We start from the raw sequence: 25,478 nt of genomic DNA on the forward strand, positions 1-25,478 counted from the left end.
TCATGTGATTTCAGTCTGTGTCTTAAAGTCTTCTATTTCTTAGTTGCTGACTGTGAAGCTGATAACTTTACCTGTGATCCTGTGCTTGTGTAATAAAATTGAAATTGCATGATGTGTGTTTGTGCTTGTTTCTTTGTGTGTGAGTTCATGTGTGACCTTGGAAAAGCTTGGTGATCATGGGCTCATTGATGAGTTCAGGAGCTCCGTCCATCAGAGCAACAGCAGCCTCCAGGTTATCGTACATCACAGCAACATGAAGAGCTGTCTCACCAAGAGCACCTGAGTGAGAGGATTACAATTTCACAGATTCCAACTGACACTTCACTACCCTGAAATAACAAGACACTGAAGTTTAAGTTCACAGTTCAGCCTTACCTCTCTCTAATATATCAGTGGACACACAACTCAGAAGTTTCTTGATGCAACCAACACTGTTCTCTTTAGCCGCATAGAAGAGAGGAATGTCATTTATGCTGAGGGAAGAAGGATAGAAGAAAGTGATATATTTATCGGTTACAGGTTAGGCTCTACACCTGCAAATAATTAATTTAAACACAATCTAATTTATTGTAGAAAGAAGTGGACAATGGCATCTTCTGTGAGTCTCTTACTATTTGGTGTAGGGCAGAAAATTCTCATCCAATATCTCATTCCATCCTTCGTTGTTTTGAAGGCAAACCCTCAGTTGACTCCACCAACGGTTGAGCTTGCTCGGAGCAGATTTGGCCTGACACGAAGTCATTGACACCTGATGTTCGACTGGAAGAAAGAAACGAAAGGTGAGATCCACATTAAAGAATGCACAGAAAGCGTAGCAGTGAATTAAAAAAAAACATTAAGTCAATTACGCCATCATTTAGGCCTCCAACTTGGATTAGTTTGGTAACCATTGTGTTCAGTTGTATTGTTTTCACAATAAAAATACTATAAAACACATTAACAAAAAAGAAGAAAGTGTCTCAGTCTTACCCTTAAACAGTAAAGGGGAGAAGTGAAATCCCTGTGGCATGACCATTATATATGGCCCAGCTATGAAGGAGGAGACATGTGGAGGGATTGGGAATGAATGGGTGGTGAGGGAGGATGAGTGAATACAGGACAGATAAGAAAGAGAGAGTGAGGCGAGCATTTAGACTTTCACTGCAGGTCAAGGATTCCAACGGGAAGGTTGTGCTTTAAGGTTCAATTCACTGTTGGACAAGGAACACATTTGTCACACTGATCTGAAATGATTATGTCACCTTAAAAGTGAAGTGAAAATGATCTAGTCCCTAATCCCTGTATATCTCTTTGCTATCACCAGGTCTATCTGCATTTCACTAACTAACCCTAAAACCTGCATGGCCACTATGAAAATTCTGCAACACCATTACAGTCATTACATGGGGTCATTATTTCTAGTGAACCATTAAGTAAAGCTGTTGAAAATTGCAAGCATGTAAGTCTGAGCCCGTTTTTTTAAATGTTAAGGTTAGATTAAAGATTGTCCAAATAGCATTATTTCTATTGTTGTATTACCGGGCAAATTTCTCCAGGTGAAACTGGGATTATTTGGTGGAATAAATGTGGTCATGATGTATGATTTTGCAACATGTTGGAAATATTGTACACACATGATTTAACATGTTCAGCACCACTGATGTGTCAACAGGATGGACACAAATGCGGCCACATTTCAAATGATCGTATGGAGGTTGGTAACATCATGTCACTTTACTTTGAAGGCGGATAACAAAGCTAATGGTAAATGATATGAGAACAAAAAAGCTTAATGATCATGATTAAAACAAAAGCATCACATCAACCAAGTAGACCACTATTGTATTAAGAGGCACGTGTAATAAAATTGAAATTGCATGATGTGTGTTTGTGCTTGTTTCTTTGTGTGTGACTCCATGTATGACCTTGGAAGAGCTCGGTGATCATGGGCTCGTTGATGAGTTCAGGAGCTCTGTCCATCAGAGCCAAAGCAGCCTCCAGTTTATCCCTGAAGTGTAATAGGACTATTTCAGCATGTTCTCTATGCACATCAACAATATGACATTTTTTTATATATAATTCTACACACGCTATGTGTTTGTATAAGATATGTGTTACCAAAACTAATTACTATAATGTGTTTTAAAGGCACACCTGGACACAAACAAGTTAATTTAACAAAACAAAAAAACAGTTGAAATATTTTCAACAAACGTAGTGGAGCAGAAAATTGAAATACATAAAGTACTTCAACATTGTACTTAAGTAGTACAATACTATATTCCTTTAACCACTGGATATTTTCTGTGTTTGGAAACATGATGATCTAGACTATAATTTAAAATAAAGTTCTGAGGGTTTGAACAATGTTTGGCCACATGCCTGTGTAAAAATGACCCAGCAGTTTGACTTTGGGACAATGTGAAGACCAGTTACTACACTGCAGTCTGATACAGTAAAATACAACACAGAGCCTGGATGTCAGGCTGGCAGAATCATGTGGGGGTGTGCGTGTAAGCTGTCAGTCCAGTTGGCTGTGATATCAGCAACAGCAGGACATGAGGGAAGCCAGTGAAACCAGTGCTCTAGTGACCGTGACTGCTGCTGATCCCAGCAGATCCCAAACTTAGATTTTACTAAAACCTGCTGATCTGTGGATCCTGAACATTATGAAGGTTAGTACATCAAGGTGAATATTATGTTTTTATTTTTTTTACTGCATAATCCTGTTTATTAAAATTGCAATATGTTTTTCGCTGTATGAGTCATCCAACAAAAAGAAATTTGCAAATTATTCAAATTTATTTATTAGGATAAACCCCTTGAGATGCACCATTTTGTTTTTGAGGGGGTCCTAATATGCATCACAACCGTAACAACAGAACAGTGACAAAATAAAGAAATGTAATTATACATTTGTCAATGTACAGACAGACAACAGATAAGCACACACAGACCCGAGCACACAGAGCAACAACAACAAAACAAACAAACAAACAAACTTAAAAAACAAAAAATACAAAACTGAATACTTAAATAATAATTACAGTAAAGAACTTCACAACCACTAGATGGTCAAAATGGCCAATACTAAATATATAATTGTATGTGAGTGGATCACCAGATAATAATAAAATTCATTTTAGTATACACAATTTGACAGCATCATTCATTACATGAGCACTCCATTGCAAGGTAAGAATACAGGGTGTGCTTAAAAATCCCAAAGATGCTATGGATCTAATATCAGCAGGTAAGTTATTCCAATCTGCTGGGGCATTAAACACATCCTCCAACTCTAAGTCGTCTTTCATTAATTGTTGAATAAATATGAATACTATACTGACTATGGTCCAATGAAAGATATATAAAATTTTTAACACTTTTTGCAAGTGTTAACTAAGTGGCATTAACTTGTACACAAATGTAAAAATGTACTGTAATCTGAGAGAAGCATGTCTTTACTGAAATATCTCAACAATCATTGGATGGAACTTTTGCACAGCATTCATGGTTCCCAGAGAACGAAGCCTACTGACTTTGGTGATCCTCTGACTTTTCCTGTAGTGCCACCATGAGGTTTTTAGTAATGAGTGAAATGTCTCACAAATTTGGTGAAGACATTCATGTTCTCCAGAAGATGCACTGTAGGCTACCTGCAAAACTAATGACATTGCCATTAACACGCTAATACACTAAAATAACACGATGAACACGGCAAAGATAAAAATCTACTGTACATCAGCATGTTAGCATTGGCATTGTGAGCATGTTAGCGTGTCAACATTAGCAGACTCACAGAGCTGCTAGCATGAATGTATAGTCTTGTCTACCTGTTCGGTTATGCAATTAATGTATACATGAGGGCTGAGCTTTGTCTCTACAGGATCACTTTAATTCAGTGTGAAGTAATCAGCACTAACTTGTACACCTTGGCTACATTACATCTTGTGATCCGGATTTTCTCTTTGCAAGTCACATTTTCATATTTACTACTTTTTCTTTAAGTGAAGTGGGAGGTACAGTACTTTAGGGTTATACGGTAGATGTCACTTTATAAAATAAGACACAAATGCAATATTTTAAATAAAACCATATCATTTATTTTACAAATTTGCACAATTATGGATTAGTGGTGAACACTCATACAAGTAAACACAGCTAATAATGTGTGTAGCCTGACACACTGTCTCAAACACACACACACGCACACACACACGCATACACACAGCGTCATGTACAGAAGCTACCTGATGTACACATTAACACAGCCTCATATACAGCACACACACGTTACAGACACACGGGTAAATACTTACAAAGCATTTCGCCTCCTTCCTTCAAGTGTAAATCAGATCAGATTTTGTCCATCTTTCCCATTTCACACATTCACAATGCTTCAATGACTCAGTGCCTTTACTCTTGCAATCAAACAAAAGAGGTGAAGTGTGAAATGTACATAAAGGTGGGTGCTGTTCGGTTCTGTCTTCATCACAGATGGATGTTTGTGTTTGCAGCTGAGGTGAAGATTGTAGTATTACAGTACATGAGCTCCGTTGTCGCTGAGAGAGTAAGAGTGAGCTGTACAAACAGGGCTGCTCTCAAACCCTAGATATGTCTTTCAAAGAAGAAGAAACATGGCTTACAGTTTTTAAAAGTATCTTTATGTTTTCACAATATCATGGCAGTGATTCATATCCAACCCCAGCAGTTGCAATACTGATTTTGGACTTGTGGTTTATAGCATTTTGTTGAAACACTGGACGGACTATACATTTTTCTGAAAGCTAATGGTAACATCTTAAAAGGTGAACCATAGGCTGCTAGGTAGTACACTGTTGTCTTTTTGTGTTAACAGTTTTTAGCATTTTGGCATTTTAAGTAGAGAGGAAGTGATATAACTTTACAAACAACTCAAAAAATATTACAAAAAGGCTTTGATTGTCTTCACGCAATTCTTTGTGTGGAGAGATCTCCATGAGTGTGTAATCAAAAACATTTTTATAGTTTCTGTACTCACTGAAATTGAAAAGCAGTGGAAGAGAAGGTGAGAGGTAGGATTACAGATTGGTGAGGAAGGAAGGCGGCCGACAACAATAAAGTGAAATCTAGTGAAAAATATTGAGGAAAACATTGAGGAATCTCTTCTCCTCTAACTCCCTAACCTCAATTTGACATGGACCACAGCTCCCATAGTGCATCTGTCCTCTGTTTTTTGTCTTGATTGACTGGCAGGAAGTCCGATCCTCTTTTTCACTCCTGGTTGTAACGTCGGTTTTATCAGAATAAACAGTGGCACTCGATGCTTTTCCTCAGACGAAAGCTTTTTCTCTTTTTGTTTTGGCTTAATAATGTGCTCCATTGAAATGAATGGTACCGAAACCAGACACATTCCGCTGCTTCCACAGAAATCCGTGGTACAGGTTCTGCTGTAGATGGATTTCACACCTCAATCTGCCCCTGCGTCAGATGGGCCCTGAGCTGTTGGGCTGCACTGACGATCTTCCTCTGGTGTCCCAGCAGGTTCACCCCGAGATTCTGGACGTCACTGAAGGAGAGAGCAGGTGAACAGAGGAGTTTAGTTCAACACTTCAGCTTGTTGTGTGCCCTAACTGATATTTTGAAGGACAGTACTAGTGGGGTTGCATATGTTAAATAAATAAAAATGTGTTAAATAAAGGCATCTGGTCGCTCAGACATTTTATTAATTATTATACTTTCCCTGATTTGTCTGTTTAATACTCTGGCTTATCTTAATTAAGTTTTTTTTTTCTTTTTTCATCTTGAAACATTTGTGGGTGCAAGCTTTGAAAAGTGCCGTATACATAGAGTTGTATTTACTTATCAACGTACTTTGATAAGTAAAAGTAAGACACCGTTTATTAAAAAAAATAACCAGCTCTTAATCTAGACAAATATCAAGGTGGCCATCCAAATCCAAAGCCAAAGACCATCTTGCTAACAATAGGTAATCCATCATAGACACCATGTAGTCTGTTTGGATTTATGTCAATGTTGTCTTGGCATGGAAATACATTTGCACACTATGACAAGAAACTCGTTCTTGGTTGTACCTCCCAGGAAACTTTAACATCCAAGATTTAATCACTGCCAAAACTGTTTTCATAAGGTATGTACAACATATCTGAAAAAAAAAACAGCCTGAAGGGTAAATAAATATAAAAGTTTTGATATGCTTTGGAAAAATGTTTGGCAGAGAATCACCAGTCTTCTTCTTTTACAGTAATAATTATCTGTACTCACTCCATGGTGAGGATGCTGACTCTGTCTAATGTGTCCAGATGCGCCTGATCGAACTCGTCCTGATACCTCTCCATCCGCAGCGCCTTCAGCCAATCACTCACTGTTGCCACTGAAGATAAGTCTGTGGGGGTGGGGCTGAGCAGCGGCTGAGAGCAGCTTCTGTAAAGGGGGAAATGTCAAAAAAGAGAGCATGAGAACCCGTAAATATAGCAGATTGTTCATCACCTGCTGCCTCTGATATGTTTTGGACAAGCGGTTGCCAGACGCTGCGACCTCACCGAGTTGGCTCTGCCTTGAGGGAGGCAGGGTGCCTGATGAGCCGATCCAAGGAGGACAGGAGCGAGTCGAAGGCTGGCCGGTCCCCTCGATCAGCCTGCCAGCATTGAAGCATCAAAGAGTGGAGGGCTGGGGGGCAGTTGTGGGGGGCAGGGAGACGATATTGGTCTGTTACTGCCTTCATCACCTGCAGCAAGAGCAAGGGAGACATACGTAGGGCAGATGGTGTGATGAGTCTTGTGTAATTGCCTTACATAAAAGGTCACAGACCACTGAGGGCTTGTAAGAGTGACTAAGAGAAAATTATGCAAAATCCAGTTGCCTGACATTTTGTCACCATTTACATGTTAAATAAAGAGGAGGGGGTCTACAATTTTTAATCAGTGGAATTTTTCTTTAGTTGTCCCTCCCTTTAAGACATTACACTTTACATTTCCTGTTCATAAATGGTCTGTGGCTGTTTTGCAAAATAAGGTTTTACTTGTAAAACCTTGAGTGTCATGTTTTTGGGTCTCAGTGTTGTTTTTTTCCTCTTTTATTTTGAAAGCAACCTTCCTCATGTGTCTTGTGCCCTTCATCTGTGTTTCCCAATTTTTTTAGATTACCTGTTGCCTGATTTCCTGGACTACCTTTTTATTTAGATTATAGCCTGCTCCCCTGTGGATTCATTTGTGTTTGCCCTTCACCTGTTTTTCACCCTTGCTTGCCTCCACTCTCCGTAAGCTTGTTCACCTTTTTGTTTTATTATTAATAAACACTTTAAAAGTTAACCTGCTCTGCCTGTTGTTCTGTGCTTGGGTCCAAATCCCTAGTGTTACTGTGTCTGCACTTGGCTCAACATGACAATGAGCTCATAACACATAATTCACAATGTAAAATAGCCACTACACCTCCAACAGGGTAAAACAAATAACAGCAGTAAATCACCAGAGCTGCTGTAACATTACAATATATATTCATACAATGCAACAATAAACAACAAAAATTTATTTTGCACTAATAAATACTTGCATTGAATGCAGGACTTTTACTTTTTTCTTTATTCAACAGCTGAAAAAAACGAGTAGAGAGACAGATAAAGAACAACATGAAAAGGTCTCTGGATGCAAAGAGTGGACATTATGGCATATTATTGCAGTATAGTAGTTAAACTTGAACTTAAGCAAAGGATTTGAGTGCATTTCCATCACTTATTGATTATGACTTCCTGTGCATTCTTCTACATACTCACTTCTTGATTGCTCATGTCCCAGTATGGACGCTCTCCATATGACATAACTTCCCACATAAGTATGCCGAAGCTCCAAACATCACTAGCTGAGCTGAACTTGCGATGCTGGAAGGCCTCTGGTGCCGTCCACCTCACAGGAATCTTACTGCCCTGTTGGAGGAAGGCAGGCAGAGAATAAGTGAACGCTGAACATGTTACACTGGAGCATTGAAAATCCACAAAAGCTCAATTTTCCCAATACATACCAGTGAGGCAGTGTACGTAGGTATGTTGTGGTCCAGGCCCCTCATGAGTCGAGACAGACCAAAGTCAGACACTTTACAGACCAGGTTGGAGTTGACCAACACATTCCTAGCCGCCAGGTCGCGGTGGACAAAGTTTCTCTCAGAGAGGTAACGCATTCCTGCACCAATTCCCCTAAGCATCCCAACAAGCTGGAGGATGCTGAACTGGCCCTCGTTCTCCTAAAAGAGTTCAGAGGGCAGGACGGAGAACAGGAGAGGAGAGGAGGAAATGTTTTGGTGTACAGTGAAGTGAACCATGTGTGCAGCCACTTAGAACATGCCAAAGATGGAAACGGTTGACAGTGTGTTATCTCACCCTGAGGAAGGCGTCTAAGGGCCCGTTCTCCATGAACTCCGTGATGATCCTCTCTGGGGGACTACGAGTGATAACACCCTCTAACTTCAGTACGTTGGGGTGGTCGAACTGTCCCAGGACCCCTGCTTCACTGAGAAACATACCCTTCTCTCTGTCGGACGCCCCCCATCGTAGAGTCTTCACTGCTACCAGCACCTCCCTTCGCCCCAGAGGACGGTAGCGGCCCCGAGAAACCTCCCCAAACTGGGCTGGAGTGGAGAGGAGGTGAAACAGATTTCACACTATTGATAGTTATCATATAACTGTAATAAGATTGAAAAGAAAACAGACTACAAGACCTACCTGCACCAATCACCTCCTCAATCTTGAGATGAGTAGGATCTATCTCACGGGCAAACTCTTTGACAGCCTCACTGGGGTCCTCATAAGTGGATGGGTCCACATAATACTTAACTCCACCTGGAATTAAAAGCCAATTTTTAGAACTAAGTCTGGCTTTTTATCTCTTTTTCATCCCTAGGAGTTTGTTCTAGGCAATCAATCATTACCTGAAATACATTCTTTTAATCTATAAAACACTCGTAGGTTAAAATATTATACAGATAACACAAAAGAAACAAACACACCAAACTTTGTTAATCACAGAGCTAATAACAATTTATGCACTATGCCTCCAAGTCATTTAAAATGTTGTTATAATAGGTTGCCCTTTTGCACAAACCAAATATCTTACTTTAAAAGAAATAAAAATAATTAATTTCAGTAAATTGAATTTCAACTCAATTAAATTAAACATATTAATACTCACCTCGGTTACTGATGTACCTCTGGAGTCTGTCACTGTACGGACTCTCCCTCCTCTTACTGCCATGTAAAAAGCAAACAAAATGTGTGAATGTGCGCATGACTTTGCGTGTCTGATCATGTGAATAGATCGATAACGTACAGTACCTGCGAAATACCACCACAACCACAATTGCTGCCACAACCAGAAGAAATGCTGCTCCACCCATCACTGACCCAACCAGCAGAGGAAGTCGATTCTGGATCTGCTGTGAATGTTCCTCTGTGGAAGAGAAAGTCAGAAAACCATCAGCTGAGACTAATTACAAACGTTGATGTTACTGGAACTGAATGGACATCACATGTTTTTATGAGTACACTCCAGCCATTTAATTTTCACATCTGGAAAACCTGGATTGAATATTGGGCTCATCTACAGAATAGCAGAATAATCAAAGTTAGTTGTTTATAGCGAGGCAGTCAACATCACTCTGCTTCTCCTGCAGTGACCATTTGAAAACAAACACTGTAGATTAATAGAACTACTTTTGAATCTCATTCAACACAGTGATCTCACTTCTACCTGGGTAAAATTTAAGTCAACTTCTACTTCAGCAGTATACAGTATATTAGTACATACTGTATCTCTCTTCCACATTCCTTAGATAATTACTTTCAGCTGCGAATAAATTCGTATTACTAGTAACTATTTGACTGTTCTATTGTTTATCTGTCATCTTACTCTCATGAATGATCTTTTTCTGTAGATTATTAAGGCCTCCTACCCTAAATATTGTAACTTTGGCCACTTCAGTGGTGTGGTAATTGCAGTAATGCACTTTGACTCAAATGGATTTCACTGGTATTACAGTAAATGAGTGTTGTACCCAGAGGCAGGGTGGTGAAGTAGATGGTGTTGCTGTAGGGGCCGTAGCCTCGCTCATTTCGAGCTCTGATCTGGAAGGCGTAGATGGAGCCAGGAATCAGAGAGTTGACGGTCACCGTGTTGGTCTCACTGTACACACTCACTGCACTGTCCACATCTGAACCCTGATGGACGCAGAAGAAGGGCGTTTTGTGGTAACTTTAGTCATTTGTCAGTTTGGGATGTGTGTGTGTGTGTGTGTGTTTGAGACTATTCACTGTTTACTGCCATGTAAAAAACAAACAAAATGTGTGAATGTGCGCATGACTATTCACCGAGTATACCTTGTCATAGTATCTAAGCTGGTATTCCAGGATGTCTCCATTGGGCCTGTCCGGCTGAGGCCATGAGAGAGTGATGGAGTCTGGGGCTCGGCTCAGCTGGTGCATCATGGGAACTGTACTGGGAACTGTGGAAACAGTAACGAAAGAAGTATTCAGAACCCCACTTAAGTAAAATAACTAACAACACACCATGAAAATACTCACAGGTAAAAGTCAGAGTAACATTGGATAGACTAGCAAGAGACAGCTAGATTTTGAAAGTATCCAATCCAAAAAAAAATCCCTCCCCCTCCTTTTTTTGGTTTTACTGCTAAAACATTATTGAATGATGTCTGATTGGATTTGACTTAAAGGGCTAAGCCGTAGTTGATTAAATCGGCTGGATCAGAAGAGTTTGACCATGACAACGGACAGACATGCAGATGCTGCGGCCAGTAGCTCCTTTAAACTCTGTAAACTCTCTTTAAACTTTAATGCTGAAACACAGGACAGAGATAAATCAGGAAAAGGAAGCCGAGGTTCCTTTCCCCCTGCAAATTTAAAAAAACGCACGGGAGAACTACTTCCTGGGTGTATGTATATTGTTTATTTTATTTATTTTGTTACCCTATTCTAATATAGATTCAATTATCTGTTATGTTCTATGTGAATAGCATGAAGGACTACAATCTTTCATTTCATTGTGCAACCTTGAGTATTTTGAATTTGTAATTTAGTACAGTATTTGAGTAAATGTACTATGAATATTATGTTTCACCACTGGAGACAACAGATGTATGATGTTTCCCCTGAGAAGTGATAATTGATCAATTAACCTTGCTCTGAAAGCCCCATTATTCCACAACAATAAAACAGTAAAGCTGTTTGAAGATATGGAGACCATAAGGGGGCAGTGTTACAGAACCTGCAGTCGATATTTAGTAGAGCATGAAAGTGGAGTTTTTATGGAGCACCAAGCAGGATCTAGTTACAGTCATTGTGCTATATGGCCAGACCAGTTAAAGGGAACTTTCCGGCATTCCTTTCATTTAATCAATAAGCTCTGGGAGCAGACACAAGAAGGTTTTAGATAATTTAGGTTCATGGAGAGTTCTAATCAATCTTGATCAGTTTCTTGGAAAATTGTATAATGGTGTACTTTGTCCGCACAATGCCCCATTCTCCGCTCCTCTCGTCTCCCCTCTTGTCTACTTTCATCTCTCTTTCAGCCTGTTTTTTTTTGTCTTCCCATCTCTCATTTGTCCCTTTCTTCCTCTACAGTGACTATAATGGGACCTGACAGGATATTGTAACCTCGAGCAACCTCCTGTCCAGAGAGCAAGAGCAGAAAAGATGGAGCACAAAGAGACAGAGAAGGGGGTGATAAACCTCAGACACACATACACACAGTATCTACACAAACATCATCATCAGAGCATCTCTTCTCTTTCATCTCAGTGTTTTCACCCTCTCTGTCCGGTGCTCACCTGACTGGCTAGTAGTGAAATTGATGCTTGAGTATCGAGCTGGAAAAGGACTCAAAGCTGAGACCTCATTCATGGCTTGCACCTGTCAATAAGAAGAACACATAGGTGTGACATTTGAAGCTTTTTTCTATTTAACGTTTATGACATGTTTCCATGTTTGAGGAACGAATCCTGACACATGCAGGTGTGTCGGCCAGTCAACAAACACCAGGAAATGGGAAATATCTGCCCACTATGAATAAGAAATAAGCTATGATTTAGTTGAGCTACCTCAAGCTAAATAATAAATGTTACTGTATATTTACTGATGTGGAGCTTACAGAATAATACAGGCTCCAGGAAATGTTTCATCATTCACAGAAATTTCTTAAGAATAACTTCTAACTGGTACCAGTGATTTGAGTCCACACATTCACCAGTAACCCAGAATAGCAAGTATTACAGTTTAAAACAGTTATAACTCTAAAACAAAGTGTCAAAGACAATTATACTGTATTTGGTATTTACATTACATATATTAGATAACGGAGATTGTATTGTGCCATTAACAGAAAGTTTTCCACAGTACCTGTATGAGATAAGTGACTCTGGTCAGCAGGTTGTTGAGGGTGACCTTGGTTTGTTTCAGGTTTGTCTGGGAGGGGCTGAAGGTGACACCCTCCCCACACCAGGAGCATGACGTTGGGTTGGTGAAGGTGGCTGAGGGGCAAATGCGACACACCACCCCGTACCACACTTCGTTGCGGCCTCCCATGTCCACTGGAGGGCGCCACCTTAAGGACACTCCGCCATCACCGCTCTCATACTCCCAGGAAAGAGAGACCGGAGCAGATGGAGGAGCTGTGGAGAGATAGACAGAATGGGTGGGGTTTGGCATACATAATGTAAGTGGTAGACACTTAGATGGAAGCATCTGCTAAAAAGTTTAAGATATGAAAGAAGCTGCATGCTGGCAAAAACATTTAACTGAGTAAAGTAATGGAAAGAACTATATAAAGCAAAGTTTGGCAGTGGCACAATTTTAGCAAAGTGAGCAGAGAAACTAAATACGTAGCAGCTTTTCCTACTGGTGGAATTAAATTCCCATTAAATTGTGATAAAAAAAAGATGATGATCATGTCACTGACTTCTCGGTTCTCACAGTCTGAGTAAATGACAAATGACCAACGAGGCCCCTTGAATGCCTCTCAGAGAGCCAGGCATAAACAAACAAATCAACTATGCTCACTTGTGCAGGCAGAAGAGTTGGCATCATTGGCTGCCCGGTAAAAGCCGCTGCGACATTCACACACACTTGATCCCTCCTGGCTGGTTCTGCTATTGGAGGGACACACCGAGCAGGGAACAGAGACGGAGATGGACTTAAAGTAGCCCACTGGACAAGCTGCAGAGACACACGAAGAGACGCAAGGAGGGTTGAGCTTCATTCTCAATTTACAATCAAATAAATTAAGTGATTGGTGCTCCCTCTAAGTCAGTGGAGTCCAGTACTGTGCCACAAAGGATCCTTCAATACTATATAACAGTGTCTCTCTCTGCTGGTTTTACCTACTGATTACTGTAACATATTTTCAGCCAGACAAAAAGAACCAGACTGACAGAAACACTTTGTGGCAAAGCGGAAGCAAAAGAGGAGGAAGAAAGAGGATTTGGCATTTACCATAAAGCTATGGTATTTCTTTAATCCAGAAACAACAGGCTCAGACAATAAATTCGAACAATGAGTTTTATAAAAAGTGTCATAAAAGTCAAATTTAAACTAAAACTGCCAGTACTTCTATTTGCAGCTGAAAAAAATTTATAAAAGTATTAGTCTCAGTATCAGAGCGCAATTCAGTTTTGACCTTGGATACGGCAATTGAAAAACAATTAACCCAAGGTCCACTTACTCCGAAACCATATTGACATATGGTCTTCATTAGCAGATGAAGTTTGCTCATTTGTCATAGAAGACATCTTGGTCAAAAGTTTGAGAACGAGTGAGTAAGTGGACCTTGAGACAAGATTGTTTTGCCATCTATTATGTTTGGTTTATGATCATAGATTCACTAGTAAGGGAATGTGTAAATAAATGGTGTGTAATGAAGAAAAGATACAGTATAATTGAAGAAGAAGTACATTAGAGATATCAATAAAAATGCACAGTAATTAAATTAACAAAATATTTTGCATATTGTTTCAATATAAAGCACAATTCTAGATAAAATAACTATTTTGAGCTCTAAGTAACCAAATAAACCATACTAATCTTAGCTGACTGAACGACAGAGGTCCATGTATGAACCTGCAGTACTGGAAAAGTACAGTATTTTGGCAGTATTTCGTGAAATACACAGTTTGTGTACTTCTAATTTGTCCTGTTTTATTGTTTTGGTCTGTTCTGGCCGGGGCAAAGTCAACCACCAGAAACTATTTTGGGGTAAGCAATTTTTTGGTTTGTGGTTTCCTCTGAGTCAAAAGTTCATCTAAAACATAGCGGTCTGATGTTTGTTGTTGGTTTTGTCCAGCATAGTCATTTAATTTTACAGAGGAAGTGGCTCACATTAGCAGAGAGCAGCAAAACCTGCAGACACACACAAATAAGTTCAAAATGGCCACACTGACCCCATCACTGTCTAAAGCAATAGTTTGTCATTTTGGGAAATAGACTTTTGGCTTTCTCGCTGAGATGAACACCAACCTAGCCACTATGTTTCATTTTCACACTTTGGTTTTTGTACAGATTAAGCAAACAAGTCATAACCAGTTAATTAGTGAGGTTTAGAGGTGCTGATAGGTGAAAGCTGTTTCCCCCTGGTTCCAGTCTTCATGCAAAGCTAAGCTAATCGGCTGCTGGCTGTAGCTTAAAGAGGTGGTATTGTGCTCATTGTCAGGTTCAAAATCTTAAATACGGGTTGTACCAGAACAGGTTTACATGGTTTAATTTTCAAAAAACACCATATTTTTCTCATACGGCACATTGCTGCAGCTCCTCTTTTCACCCTGTGTGTTGTACGCTCCGCTCTTGAACTACATAGTGATGCATCTTGTACATAATCTTTGTTGGGAGTTGCACATGCGCAGTTCCCAAGTCAGGAACACTAGCCAATCAGAAGCAGAGAAGGGCGGGTCGTAAGAAACAAGGTAGTGTGATCCAAATCAAAGCCCCTATAGACTGCGACTGTAACCTAGCAGATGGTATAAGTTACTCACAAGTCCACAATCACACAACATCATTGTTCCACATCTTACCATAAACCACTACAAAAATCACCATACTTCAACTCAATTTTACATAAAAATTGGCAAAACAACAAGAACGTTTGCTCAGTACCTTTCACATCGGGTGTAACGTTTGCATTGCTATAACTTTAGCTGTGTTAGCCAACGTTTACAACAACTCTTCAACAGTCTGTGAAGTTACAGCCGTGTTTATTTTAAATATAAATCACAACCAATAAAGCATACTTACAGGTTGTTAATTTCCAGGCCCAAACGGAGTCGGAGTTGCATCGTCTTAAACGTTCAGCTGTTGCCGGTGTTCTGACGATCTATGCTGTCGATAGACTCGACTCTACTCGGCCCTGCTCCGTTTTCCATTGCAGATAGTACCCAGAGATAGTACGTAGCTTGTCGTCATAGCGACGCCACACACAACTGCCGCAACGTAATGTTCAATGCGACACACACCAGCGATCCACACAGCTTTCTCTTTTTTAAGTTAAAACGTTTCTCATTCCTCAGAATGTAAAGACAGATAAGCGGTATGAAAACCTTCCAGCTGTGTTTTCCTCTGCCGTTGTTGCTGCAGTGGTCTGTGTGACGGCGGGAGTAAAGGGCTCTGTGAGTGGGCGGCTGGCCGGCCTCACGCTCCTCCCACGGGTTGGCGCAGGCTTCCCCCGCAGCCACTTGCGGAGCTCCTCAACTCAAAATACAGCACATTTTTGTTTCGCCATCACTTCTGGTAAAACTGTCAATATTTGAAATCTACACAGCTGATTCTCTCTGACCAATCAGAAGTCTGTCGTGTTTTCACGTTACATTTTAGTATCCCTCAGCTCGCTTGGAACCTCGAAGGAGGTGAGATGATATGAAAAAAGTACCTGGAAGCAGGTACAGGTGCAACATTTCTACAATGGAAAACCAAACAAAGGCGAGTCGAGCCAAGTCGAGCTGGTACTGTGCAGTGGAAAAGGGGCTTAACTAAAATCAAAGGGCCTCCGCTCAGACTAGCTTGGTTTGAGGGCGTGCCTGACCCCGTTTGCCTCTTGGCAAGCTTCATGACGCGTTTTCATTGTGATGTCACAGTGAAGGAAGGGAAGGACTGGACTACAAACGACCTGTTTTCAAGCAGTTCAGAGCAGAGCTTTCTGTGGGAGATGGGAACTCCCTTTGGGCTGGACTTTGGGCTTTTTCACTTTGCAAACCTGTTATATGTACAAAAAAGATGTATAACTCAATAAAGTAGAGAGGAAAAGCCAAAAAGCATAATACCACCTCTTTAATATTTACAGTACAGACATAAGAGTTGAATCTAAGGTAACAGTAGCATTGGCTTTGGCCTTACATATAATGGACAGACATGATATATTTTCTTAGCTAACTTTCCACCAGAATGAGAATGAGCATATATATAAAAATTAACAACTAACAAACACACACACACACACACACACACACACACATTCAAAATAACATTGTAGGTAGCAGGCTGTTAACCACACTTTATGTTTTTTATGGTGGAAAATCTGTTAAATGTGCCAATTGTTAATGTAAACAGCAGGACAGCTGAGCACTGAGCAAATGGCAACCGAGGGAGTTGCAGCAGTGGCGATGGCACAACACATAAAAGTAAAAGTTAGTCAATTTTTAATCATTTTAAATAAAATTGTAAGCCAAGTGAGAAAACAAAGATATTTTGGTGGGTGATATTTTGGCCATGCCTTCTCTGTATTTTGATTTTGCTTTCTCTGTGTTTTGGGTTTCAATCCTGTCTATCTGTGGTCTTGTATCCAGTCTCCTGTTTGTTCGGTGTGGTGGTTCTGATCTGTCCTGTTATCTTGGTGTCTGCCTTAGTACTTGTTTAGTTCTGTTCTGTCCCTCATGCCTCGTTCTCTACCATCATGCTTGGGTTCTGTTTGTCTGTTTGCCAGTTTTATTAATTAATCTGATTTTGTTCATTTTGCTTTAGTCTCTGTGTAGCCTTTATTATTTCATTTATCTTTAAGTTACTTCATATCTGTCTTGTCTAGTATCTTAGTTCTTAGTCCTGTGTCTTAGTTCATGTCTTAAGTGTTTACTCCTGGTCTGTGTACTTCTGTGTTTTGCCCATGTCTGCTCGGAGTTCTGTTAAAGTCTTAGCTTCAGTCTGTGTTCCTTGTTGATGTTAGTCTAGTTGTGATCTGGATTAGTTTGTTATTTTCATTATTCTGATCTGTTACTGCTTACTTTGACATGTTTGATGTTCAGTACTTGTGTTATGTCTGTTCACCTCCAGTAATCTGCCTGTCAGCCAGTCTCTCTGTTTTCTCCTTCTGTCTCTCTGCCTCGTTAACCCTGATACCTGTCACCTGTGTTGCTCCCGCCCTGCTCGTTAGCCCCTGTGTATAAATGTTTGGTGTTTCTGTTAATTCCCTATCCGGTCATTGTCGCATGTCTGTGCAGTCAGTTGTTGTATGTTCTGCAAGTTGCTACTTACCCGTTCTGTTTTTGGATGTACCAGGTCCCTGTACCCGTTTTTGTTCATGCCTGTCTGTCTAGCCCTGGATTAAATACTCTGGAACTAGACCTCTGCTCTCTGTTTCATGCATTTGGGCTCTCCCCTGCTCTGCGCACCCAGCGAACGTGACACATTTGATGTCAAATGTTGGTGATAATGATCCACCCAGTTACAATTTGCCATTAAAAGAAGAGGAAGAAGTGTTCAAATGTTGCAATCATCATTTCTGGTAAGTGCACAACGGCTGTGTTTGATTTGAGACAACACTACCCTGTTGAAACGCATGTATTACGCGAGTAAGTAGATGATATAATGGAAATACCTGAATTGAGACACAGCTTACAAGAACGTTGGTCTGCTTCCATTTTCACACTGTGTGTATGTGTGAACGCCTAAAGGTTGTCAACTAAAGGGTGGGTGTGTGTGTGTGTGTGTGTGAGAGAGAGAGAGAGAATGTGTAAATGGCACACCTGATAACAACTGAAAAGAAGGATCCTCTCATAGGTGTTTGAACAGAGTAATAAGGCTTTTACAGTTGGACGATGAGAGAGGAGTTTGTTTTACGGTCAGTGGGCGTGACCCTCACACCCTGTTTATATAACCTTGTCAAAAACTATGATGTGCCATGTCTGAAATTTGACATGCCATGTATGCATGTGTGTATAGTAGTTGGCAGTGTGCAGTAGAATATAAGAAAGTAAGAAGTGAAAGAGGGAAATGATAAACAGATAAAAGGCTTTCTGTGTTCTCGCTTGTCTCAGAGAGCTGACTTTGCTTTCAAACAAGTATGAAGACTGAAAAAAGGGAGAAAGGGAACTGAAAGAATGTTGCTTGCACACAGAGAACAGACTAGAAATGGGAAAGAAGTGAACATGGAGATGGATGTCCCAAGACAGTTGTAGGACGAACATTAGGATTATGTACATGAGTGCCAGATGATGAAGAGTGACAACAGAGGAGCAGAGCAAAATATTCTCCTTCCTTCATCTTTTATGTCCCAGCTGCACATTACAAGAAGTGTTCTCTTACAGCTCTGACACAAAACATGACTTTGCTACAAAGCCTCTCATCGCCGCTACGAGCTCTGGCAACAGCCTTTCCTCCTCCCCACATCCTCATCCACCTGATTACAGCAGCCAATGAGAGTGCAAGCCCTCTGCCCTTTCGCTTGATCTGCAACCACCCCCACCCCCCATGGCTACCATCCATCCACCCCTTTTGCACTCTGTCTCTGAGCTATAAAGTAGACAGGAGAGAAGAGTTACATTCAGGCTTGGTGATAAAAATCCACCGACAAACTAACAAACAGATATGGATATTTGATTGTTCTCCTTTAGAACAATCTAAAGGTTTGAAAAGGTGCTGTATAACTAAAGGCTACATGCAAAGACAATTAAATCATGTAAAGATTTATTTTTTTTTAAAGTACAATTGAAAACTAAAAGAGATGATGATTATTATTATTCCAAAGAGATAAACATCAATAGATTAAATACAGCAAAGAGGTGAGTAATTTGAGGTTAACATAATACTTTGGTATGTAGATCACTGACCCAATTTCTCTCTCTTTCTCTTCCTCTCCATGTTTCATGCACTCATTCCCTCTTTTGGCTCCCAGCATAATCACACACACACACACACACACACACACACACACACACACACACACACACACACACACACACACAGAGATACACAAACACACAAAAGCTCGGTCACAGATGCGACGGCACAACAGGAGTTATGGGTACACATGGCTCCAACTGTAAATGCCTTCCTCTCTGTCCTTCAATTTCTCTACGTTGTGTACATTCAGTGCAGCCTGGAGGCAGACAGATACTGAATCACATGCACTCTGATGTCCATTTCCATATATGCTCCAGCAGCACACGGCCATACATAAAAGCAAGCCTTCTCTGATTACTCATATAAACAAACAGCTTTTCATGAACTATACTGTAGCAAAAATGGAATGTGGGCTTTTTTAAGAAAATAATTCCCTTTCCTTATATTTTGAGAAATTGGTGCACAATATTAAATTCCACAGCATGTTTTAGACAAATACAAATCCTTAAAAATTGTGAGACAAAATAATGTATTTTGTGAATAATAAAAACATCTTGTCATTAAACTTCTTGCTCTGATGATCCAGCATGCTCAATAAATTTGACACATACGACTTGTGATGTAGTGTGTTAGTGTTCAGGTTCATTTGTCATCATCGCCTGGCTACTCCCCCACAGGGCTGTCAAGCCAACAGTCAATACTTTATGTCATTGATCATTTCACTCAGTTGTGTTTTGCTCAAAGTTCGACCTTAATTAATAGAAAAGCAACTGAATGCCAATAATGAAGAAAAGGCACAAGTGGAATTGTTTCATCTGAAAGGAAAAAGGAAACATCCCATCCTACTCTCTGCATGGAGGAAGTTGTCAGTACTGTTTGGTGAAAAGTGTCTTTTAGGACCAGAGTAGAGTAACCCATCACACTTAAAATATCATACTTCCACTTTTATTTCCTCTCCTGGCCAAATGTTCTTGTTTCTCCAACATAACGTGTCTCAGGATAGTTTGTGGATGTGTCTGTGCTAAGAGTTCTGGTTGACAAATCAGGACAATCTGACATGTTGAATAATAGTCAGTCACACACCACAGAAAATACCAACAGGGATCCAAATGAACTCAAAGTCCATTTGAGCATTTGGCACTAATCCTTGTCCCAAATCCTCGACAGTGGCTTAATATTCGGGAGGAATCAAACAGAGGAAGGAGCTTGTCTGAGGATGATGTACTGCCAGCTCGGACCAGCTGGGGAAGCCCGAAACTAAAGGACTGTTTCATGTTTGGCTGAACAGGTGTAATTGTGTCTCATGCTCTGTCATGTTTCCGCCTGTGCCCTCCGCCTCTCCATCTCCCTTGTGGGATGCAAATGTCAAAGAAGAAAAACATCGTTCTGTCATTTGGCAGAAAAAATAATAGCAGACAGCTGCTGCCTGTCATCTGCCACTGTCCTCGTGATTTTTCCAAAGACTGAAGACGAGCTTTTATCACCCAAGCTGAGCTCTGAATGTCACTGTGATCATGTGAAAGCCGAATGTTCTTTTAGACGTTGCTTGTGATAAACAGCTTTATAAATAATTGAGGAGTTATCTTTTAATGTCTGTCTTCCAAAATGCCAGCTGTGTTTTGTAAGTGTTTGATGTTTCAGTTGGCTACTTTATTTATCATCAGTCCAAATGTTGCAGAGTTGTTTCGCTGAGTCTGAATTATAAGACTAATTAGGCATCACACATGTAGTAGATTAGTAGACTCTAGTTCCTCTCAAGAGTTCTTGTAATTTCTAGTGATTCATTTTTATTTCAGACAGATAGGATGGGATCTTTTGATCGTCCAGTGAGTGAGAAATTGTAAAAACACATGATAAAGTTGTAATTACATGTTTTAATGGCCCTGAAAACTGACCTTGTCAATCAGCTTCTAACTATGAGTGACAGTTTTGGTTATTTCACACATTAAATTTCTGTGTTGTTTTTATTCTGTGCTCTTTTCACTGGATTAAATGGACGGGGCTTGATTGGAAATACATGATGTCAAGTATTTCCATATACAAATTAGGATTTAGAAAAAATTGCATCAAAATCTGATGACCGTTTTTGTTGCCACGATAGTTTCAAATCTGATCAAATCAAAACCCACACAGTTCCAGCGGAACCTAGACTGCTGGTGGCGCTCAAGCGAAAGTCAGAGGCTCAAGAAAGTCGTTAGAGTTCATCTCCTAGGGACCACGAATGTCTGTACAAAATTTCATGGCAATCTGTCCAATAGTTGTTGAGACCTTTCCGTCTGGACCAAAGTGGTGAGTTGAGTGACTGGAAAAGCAACGTTGCTAGCATTGCTAAAAAATATGTCTCTTTAAACAACTGCATCAAATGTTAATACTAAAGTAGTTTGCAAAGACTAACCTTTTTTTTCATTTTTATAGTATTAAATCCTTGCCATAATAATCCACTTTCACAAATAAAGAAAACATCGCTTTGAATTTCAAAATAGCAAGCTATTAGAGCTGTGTGCATTTAACACTGATGTTCATATCCACATGAGACTGAGAGGAGGAGGAGGAAGTCCCTTATTTGTCCCTAAAAATGATGTCTTGCTTGAGGGAACAAAGCTGTGTTCGATTTTGTATTCTCACATGGATATCAAACGGCATTTATTTACACTGTAGCAATGAAATAGTAAAAAATGGAGAAAATGTATTACAATTTGTCCTCAAAGGGTGCTGGTTAATGTGTTAAGTAATGTGTTTAATGAAATGCATGTGGGTTAAGGTGACACACTTGCAGTAAGTTGAAATAAATGTCAGATAACTTCTTGATGTGCTTTTTTTTTTTTTTTCACCGTTCAAATTGCTGGCACCAGAAACACAATGAACATTTTTTTTAGAATGGCATGTTTTTAATTACCGCTTCTCACCAATGCATGAGTTCAGTGCAGTATAGCCCATCATTTGCCCACTTTCTGCTATTATTAAATATCCTTGGTGCTTAATTCAAACAAGAACAAAATGTAATGTAAGTTCTAATAGTTAAGAAAGTTCAGCGCTCCACTTTCTGGTGAGAACAAGGGTCGGCGCCTGGTAATAATCCTTGACGACTGCATCGCCAGTTCACCATCTGCCTCTTTTCTCAACATTCCCAGGGAGCCAGAGAGGACAACAATGTAATGATGCTAATCCACATCATTAGTCAGTGAAGTGATCAACAAAACATAATCAAATGAGAGTTGGAACAAAAAGCTGGAGCAGCATGGGCATCAATGTGTTAGATCATTCATAGACAGTGGAAGCTTTTGCTCCGGCAGCTGAGGGGTTTCGAGGGGTGATTTGTCAGTAAATATCAATCAAATGCAGACAAACACAAGTGGCGGTCCGAGTGCAGATAAAAAGCAAAAGAGCACGAACACATTTCACAGTTGACTTGGCAGGGTTGGAGGATTAATTGTGCCGGAGTTAGTTAGACTTTGAGGGTGCCCCATGCGAGAAAGCTAAGCAATTATCACCACTGAAATTCCTGGTAGACTAGTTATTTACTGTAATCCTGGCATTCACAGTCCCCACAAGCACATGTGGACAGAGTGGAAAGAACATATCAGCTCCACAGCAAGATATACTTCTGCATGCTCACACATACACACAAAAGAGACACGTGGAACCATGCCCTCTTTTCCCTTCACACCAACAGATTTTTTTGCCTGCTCAGTTTTTTAAGTAATTAACTTGCATCCTCATAGCTTTCCCTCTCCCTCCACCTCTCCTTGTTTCCCCTCCACTCCCCCTGCGGTTTCTGTCACTTGTTCACAGACGAGTGGCCATTACATCGCCATGACCTAAATGTGTCACATCCCTCTCACTGTGGCTACCTCCCTCTCTTCCTCGCTCCCTCCTCCTGCTCTCTCCCTATATCCATTCCTGTCCATCTGGACATCTCTTAAATTTTTTGTTCTCCCCCCCCCACCCCCACCCCACCTACAATCACCCACTTACTGCACACTTGCAATTGCTGAACCTACCTGGCTCTAAGCTGTGTGCTCCTCAATATGTGTATCTCCTCTGAAGTTAACAGCAAAACTAACAGTAAAATCATCAATATAGCAGCTTTGTATTTCTGTAGGTATGTCTATAAAACTACATTGATAAGAGACAATATCTGCAAGTCTTATGTTGCCAAAAATACCCTGCGTGGATACAATACTGCCTCTCCCCCTCTCGTCTCATCCTGACTTGACCTGCCTGCCCTCGTTTCCCTCTGGTCTCTACATCAAACATAGTTGTGTATCAGAGTGACAGCAGCTCCTTTTGGTATTGATCCAGACACCCACTTCTCTGTAGCTCAGGAAAAACTAAAAAGAGAACTGACAGAAAGTCAAAATTGTCCCAAAATGTTGACTGATTACCAGTATTTGTTTTTGGACATTTTAGTTTAAATGAGTTTTCCTGAAAAGAGAGACTTTGTGCATTTAAAAGGAGAAATTCACTCATCAGAGTCACTTGTAATGGGAGGATCCCTTTTTAATTAGAATTGTTAACTACTGTTTGAACATGAGAATTTTTTAAAAATATATTTTATCTGTAATGAACTGTTTGAATTCTAAATTCAACATTCATAAATGCTCTTCCATCTGACCCACTATCAGTAAACTAGCTATTGTTGTTCTTTTTGCGCAAAATGGATCAAACTAATGATGCCTGCTGAACAGATCATAATGACACCAAAAAACATCTGAAAAGTGATGTGAGGAAGCTTTTGGATTTGAAACCATAAAATCTGAAACAAAAATCGTGGCTAAAAGTAACCGTTAACTGCTTGACTTGCTAGCTTTTTCAAGGGAAGCAGCGGAGGCAGCGTGCAGGAACAGAACATCAATTCTGCGACACAGTTTATGTTTAGGCTACCCGTTGTGCTCGAATTAATTTGAACAAATATCTTGTAACTTTGAGTGGAGTTTTGATTGAGACATTTTTGATATAAATGCCTGCATCACAAAACTGGAGCGTTAAAGACTTCGGGCTTTAGCAGGCATGGAGGGTCTAATGAATAGTGTAGGGTAGTGATGAATAATGTGGGTGGCACAATGGACAAGCAAGACATTATAGTTGCTGTGTGCGACCTCTGATATATATAGCAATTGCAAGTCGCTTTCACTTTAGCATCAGCTAAATGAATAAATGTAAATGAATAGATGTTTGGATATTAGAGATTAAAGTCAGGATCAATTTTGAACAATCCTTATTTAATATGTCTCTCACAAGTCACCCAACTTTACCACATGGCTGATATACTGTAGCTACGATACATGGACATGATGTCGAGATCATCCACCTCCATAGGAATCAAGCTGATCACTTTTCCTCAGACTTACCTAAGCAGGCAGATCCGTTGACATTGGGCTCATAGCCTTCATCACAGACACATCCTCCTACAGGAACCATCCACTCCCCTTCAGCATTACAGTGCATTCGAGGGGGTGTGCCTCCCTGTGCTTTACTGTGGGGGACACATGTCCCGCTCACGGGAACTAAGGCAGTCGGCTCCGCCCCTGAGGGAGTTGCCGGGTAGGATGCCAAGTAGAGGCTGGTGGCTGGACAGCGGCGGTAGAAGATAGACACACCCATGAGGGAAACACAAGCACCACTGTCGACGATTGCCAGGACGAATCTGAAACAGCGTTCAGATGTTAAGATGGAAAAACATTCACACCCCTTGTGAGCAATGATGTTGGTAAAACATGAGTGGCAAAGTGTTTTACAGTGAGAATTACCCATTCCGTGTGAGTGGGGCAAAGCTGCGTGTCTTGATGTTGATTCGACTGTATCTGTTGGGTTGATACTGGTGAGGTGAACTGGGCTCCACCTTGGAGAAACTCTTATCAGCTGCAATGGTGTCGATCTTCACCCAACCCTCCCTGGTGTCCTTCTCTCCAGTGGACGACTGCAGTGAGGAAGGAGCAGAGTTGACAGCAGACAGTGGAGGGAAAGATAATGAGTGGTCAAGTGAACACAAAATAGCATGGGGAGAACGTGTGGTTAACAGGAAGGAAAGAAGTAAACAGGAGGAAAATTACGGAGGTTAAAAAAAGCAAGTTGAAAGATGAACCAGGATTGGAAACATACAGTGCATTAAATAAAAACTGAAATAAGAGGGAAAATAACTAGATGAAAGACAAGCTCAGAGTTTTGCTGTATATTTCCCAGATGCATGTATAATATGAAGTACTTTAGTGAGAGGAGTACGTTAACTCAGATGTATGCAGGTCACAGTGGGGGTTCGTGCTCAAGTCCCTGCAAAGGCTTTCAGCGCTGCAGTGCTTCCTGATCTTGTGACCCTCCTCTGATTTCTCATCAGGGTTTGATTTGCATTTTTAAAAAGCATCTCACTTCCCTAAGGGGGAATGCATTCATCTATACAAACACTGCA

General features: G+C 40.5%; 2 protein-coding genes across 4 annotated transcripts in view; both read right to left on the minus strand.

Moving 5' to 3' along the window:
• Positions 1-1,087, minus strand: part of LOC119897466 (transient receptor potential cation channel subfamily V member 6-like) — a 78,412-nt gene extending 77,325 nt beyond the window's left edge. For both annotated transcript variants that reach the window (XM_038711184.1, XM_038711185.1), the window contains exons 1-4: positions 970-1,087; positions 612-759; positions 376-473; positions 157-279 (exon numbers count right to left, since the gene is read on the minus strand). In XM_038711184.1, the coding sequence (XP_038567112.1) occupies positions 157-279; positions 376-473; positions 612-759; positions 970-1,015 (415 nt within the window). In that variant the 5' untranslated portion in view covers positions 1,016-1,087. The remainder of the gene's footprint in view (positions 1-156; positions 280-375; positions 474-611; positions 760-969) is intronic.
• Positions 1,088-4,059: 2,972 nt separating this feature from the next.
• ephb6 (eph receptor B6) overlaps positions 4,060-25,478 on the minus strand; it is a 37,246-nt gene continuing 15,827 nt past the window's right edge. The window contains exons 4-19 of one of the 2 annotated variants that reach the window (XM_038711195.1): positions 24,823-24,992; positions 24,424-24,719; positions 13,037-13,192; positions 12,377-12,648; positions 11,809-11,890; positions 10,343-10,467; positions 10,021-10,183; positions 9,302-9,416; positions 9,159-9,214; positions 8,693-8,809; positions 8,351-8,598; positions 7,996-8,214; positions 7,751-7,900; positions 6,522-6,706; positions 6,244-6,402; positions 4,060-5,527 (exon numbers count right to left, since the gene is read on the minus strand). In XM_038711195.1, the coding sequence (XP_038567123.1) occupies positions 5,422-5,527; positions 6,244-6,402; positions 6,522-6,706; positions 7,751-7,900; positions 7,996-8,214; positions 8,351-8,598; positions 8,693-8,809; positions 9,159-9,214; positions 9,302-9,416; positions 10,021-10,183; positions 10,343-10,467; positions 11,809-11,890; positions 12,377-12,648; positions 13,037-13,192; positions 24,424-24,719; positions 24,823-24,992 (2,619 nt within the window). In that variant the 3' untranslated portion in view covers positions 4,060-5,421. The other variant, XM_038711196.1, reaches the window with a different exon arrangement.

The sequence above is a fragment of the Micropterus salmoides genome, unplaced genomic scaffold (genome assembly GCF_014851395.1).
Source record: "Micropterus salmoides isolate LMB-PRFRI ecotype aquatic unplaced genomic scaffold, ASM1485139v1 Ms_hic_scaffold_11, whole genome shotgun sequence".
NCBI classification, from domain to species: Eukaryota; Metazoa; Chordata; class Actinopteri; order Centrarchiformes; family Centrarchidae; genus Micropterus; species Micropterus salmoides.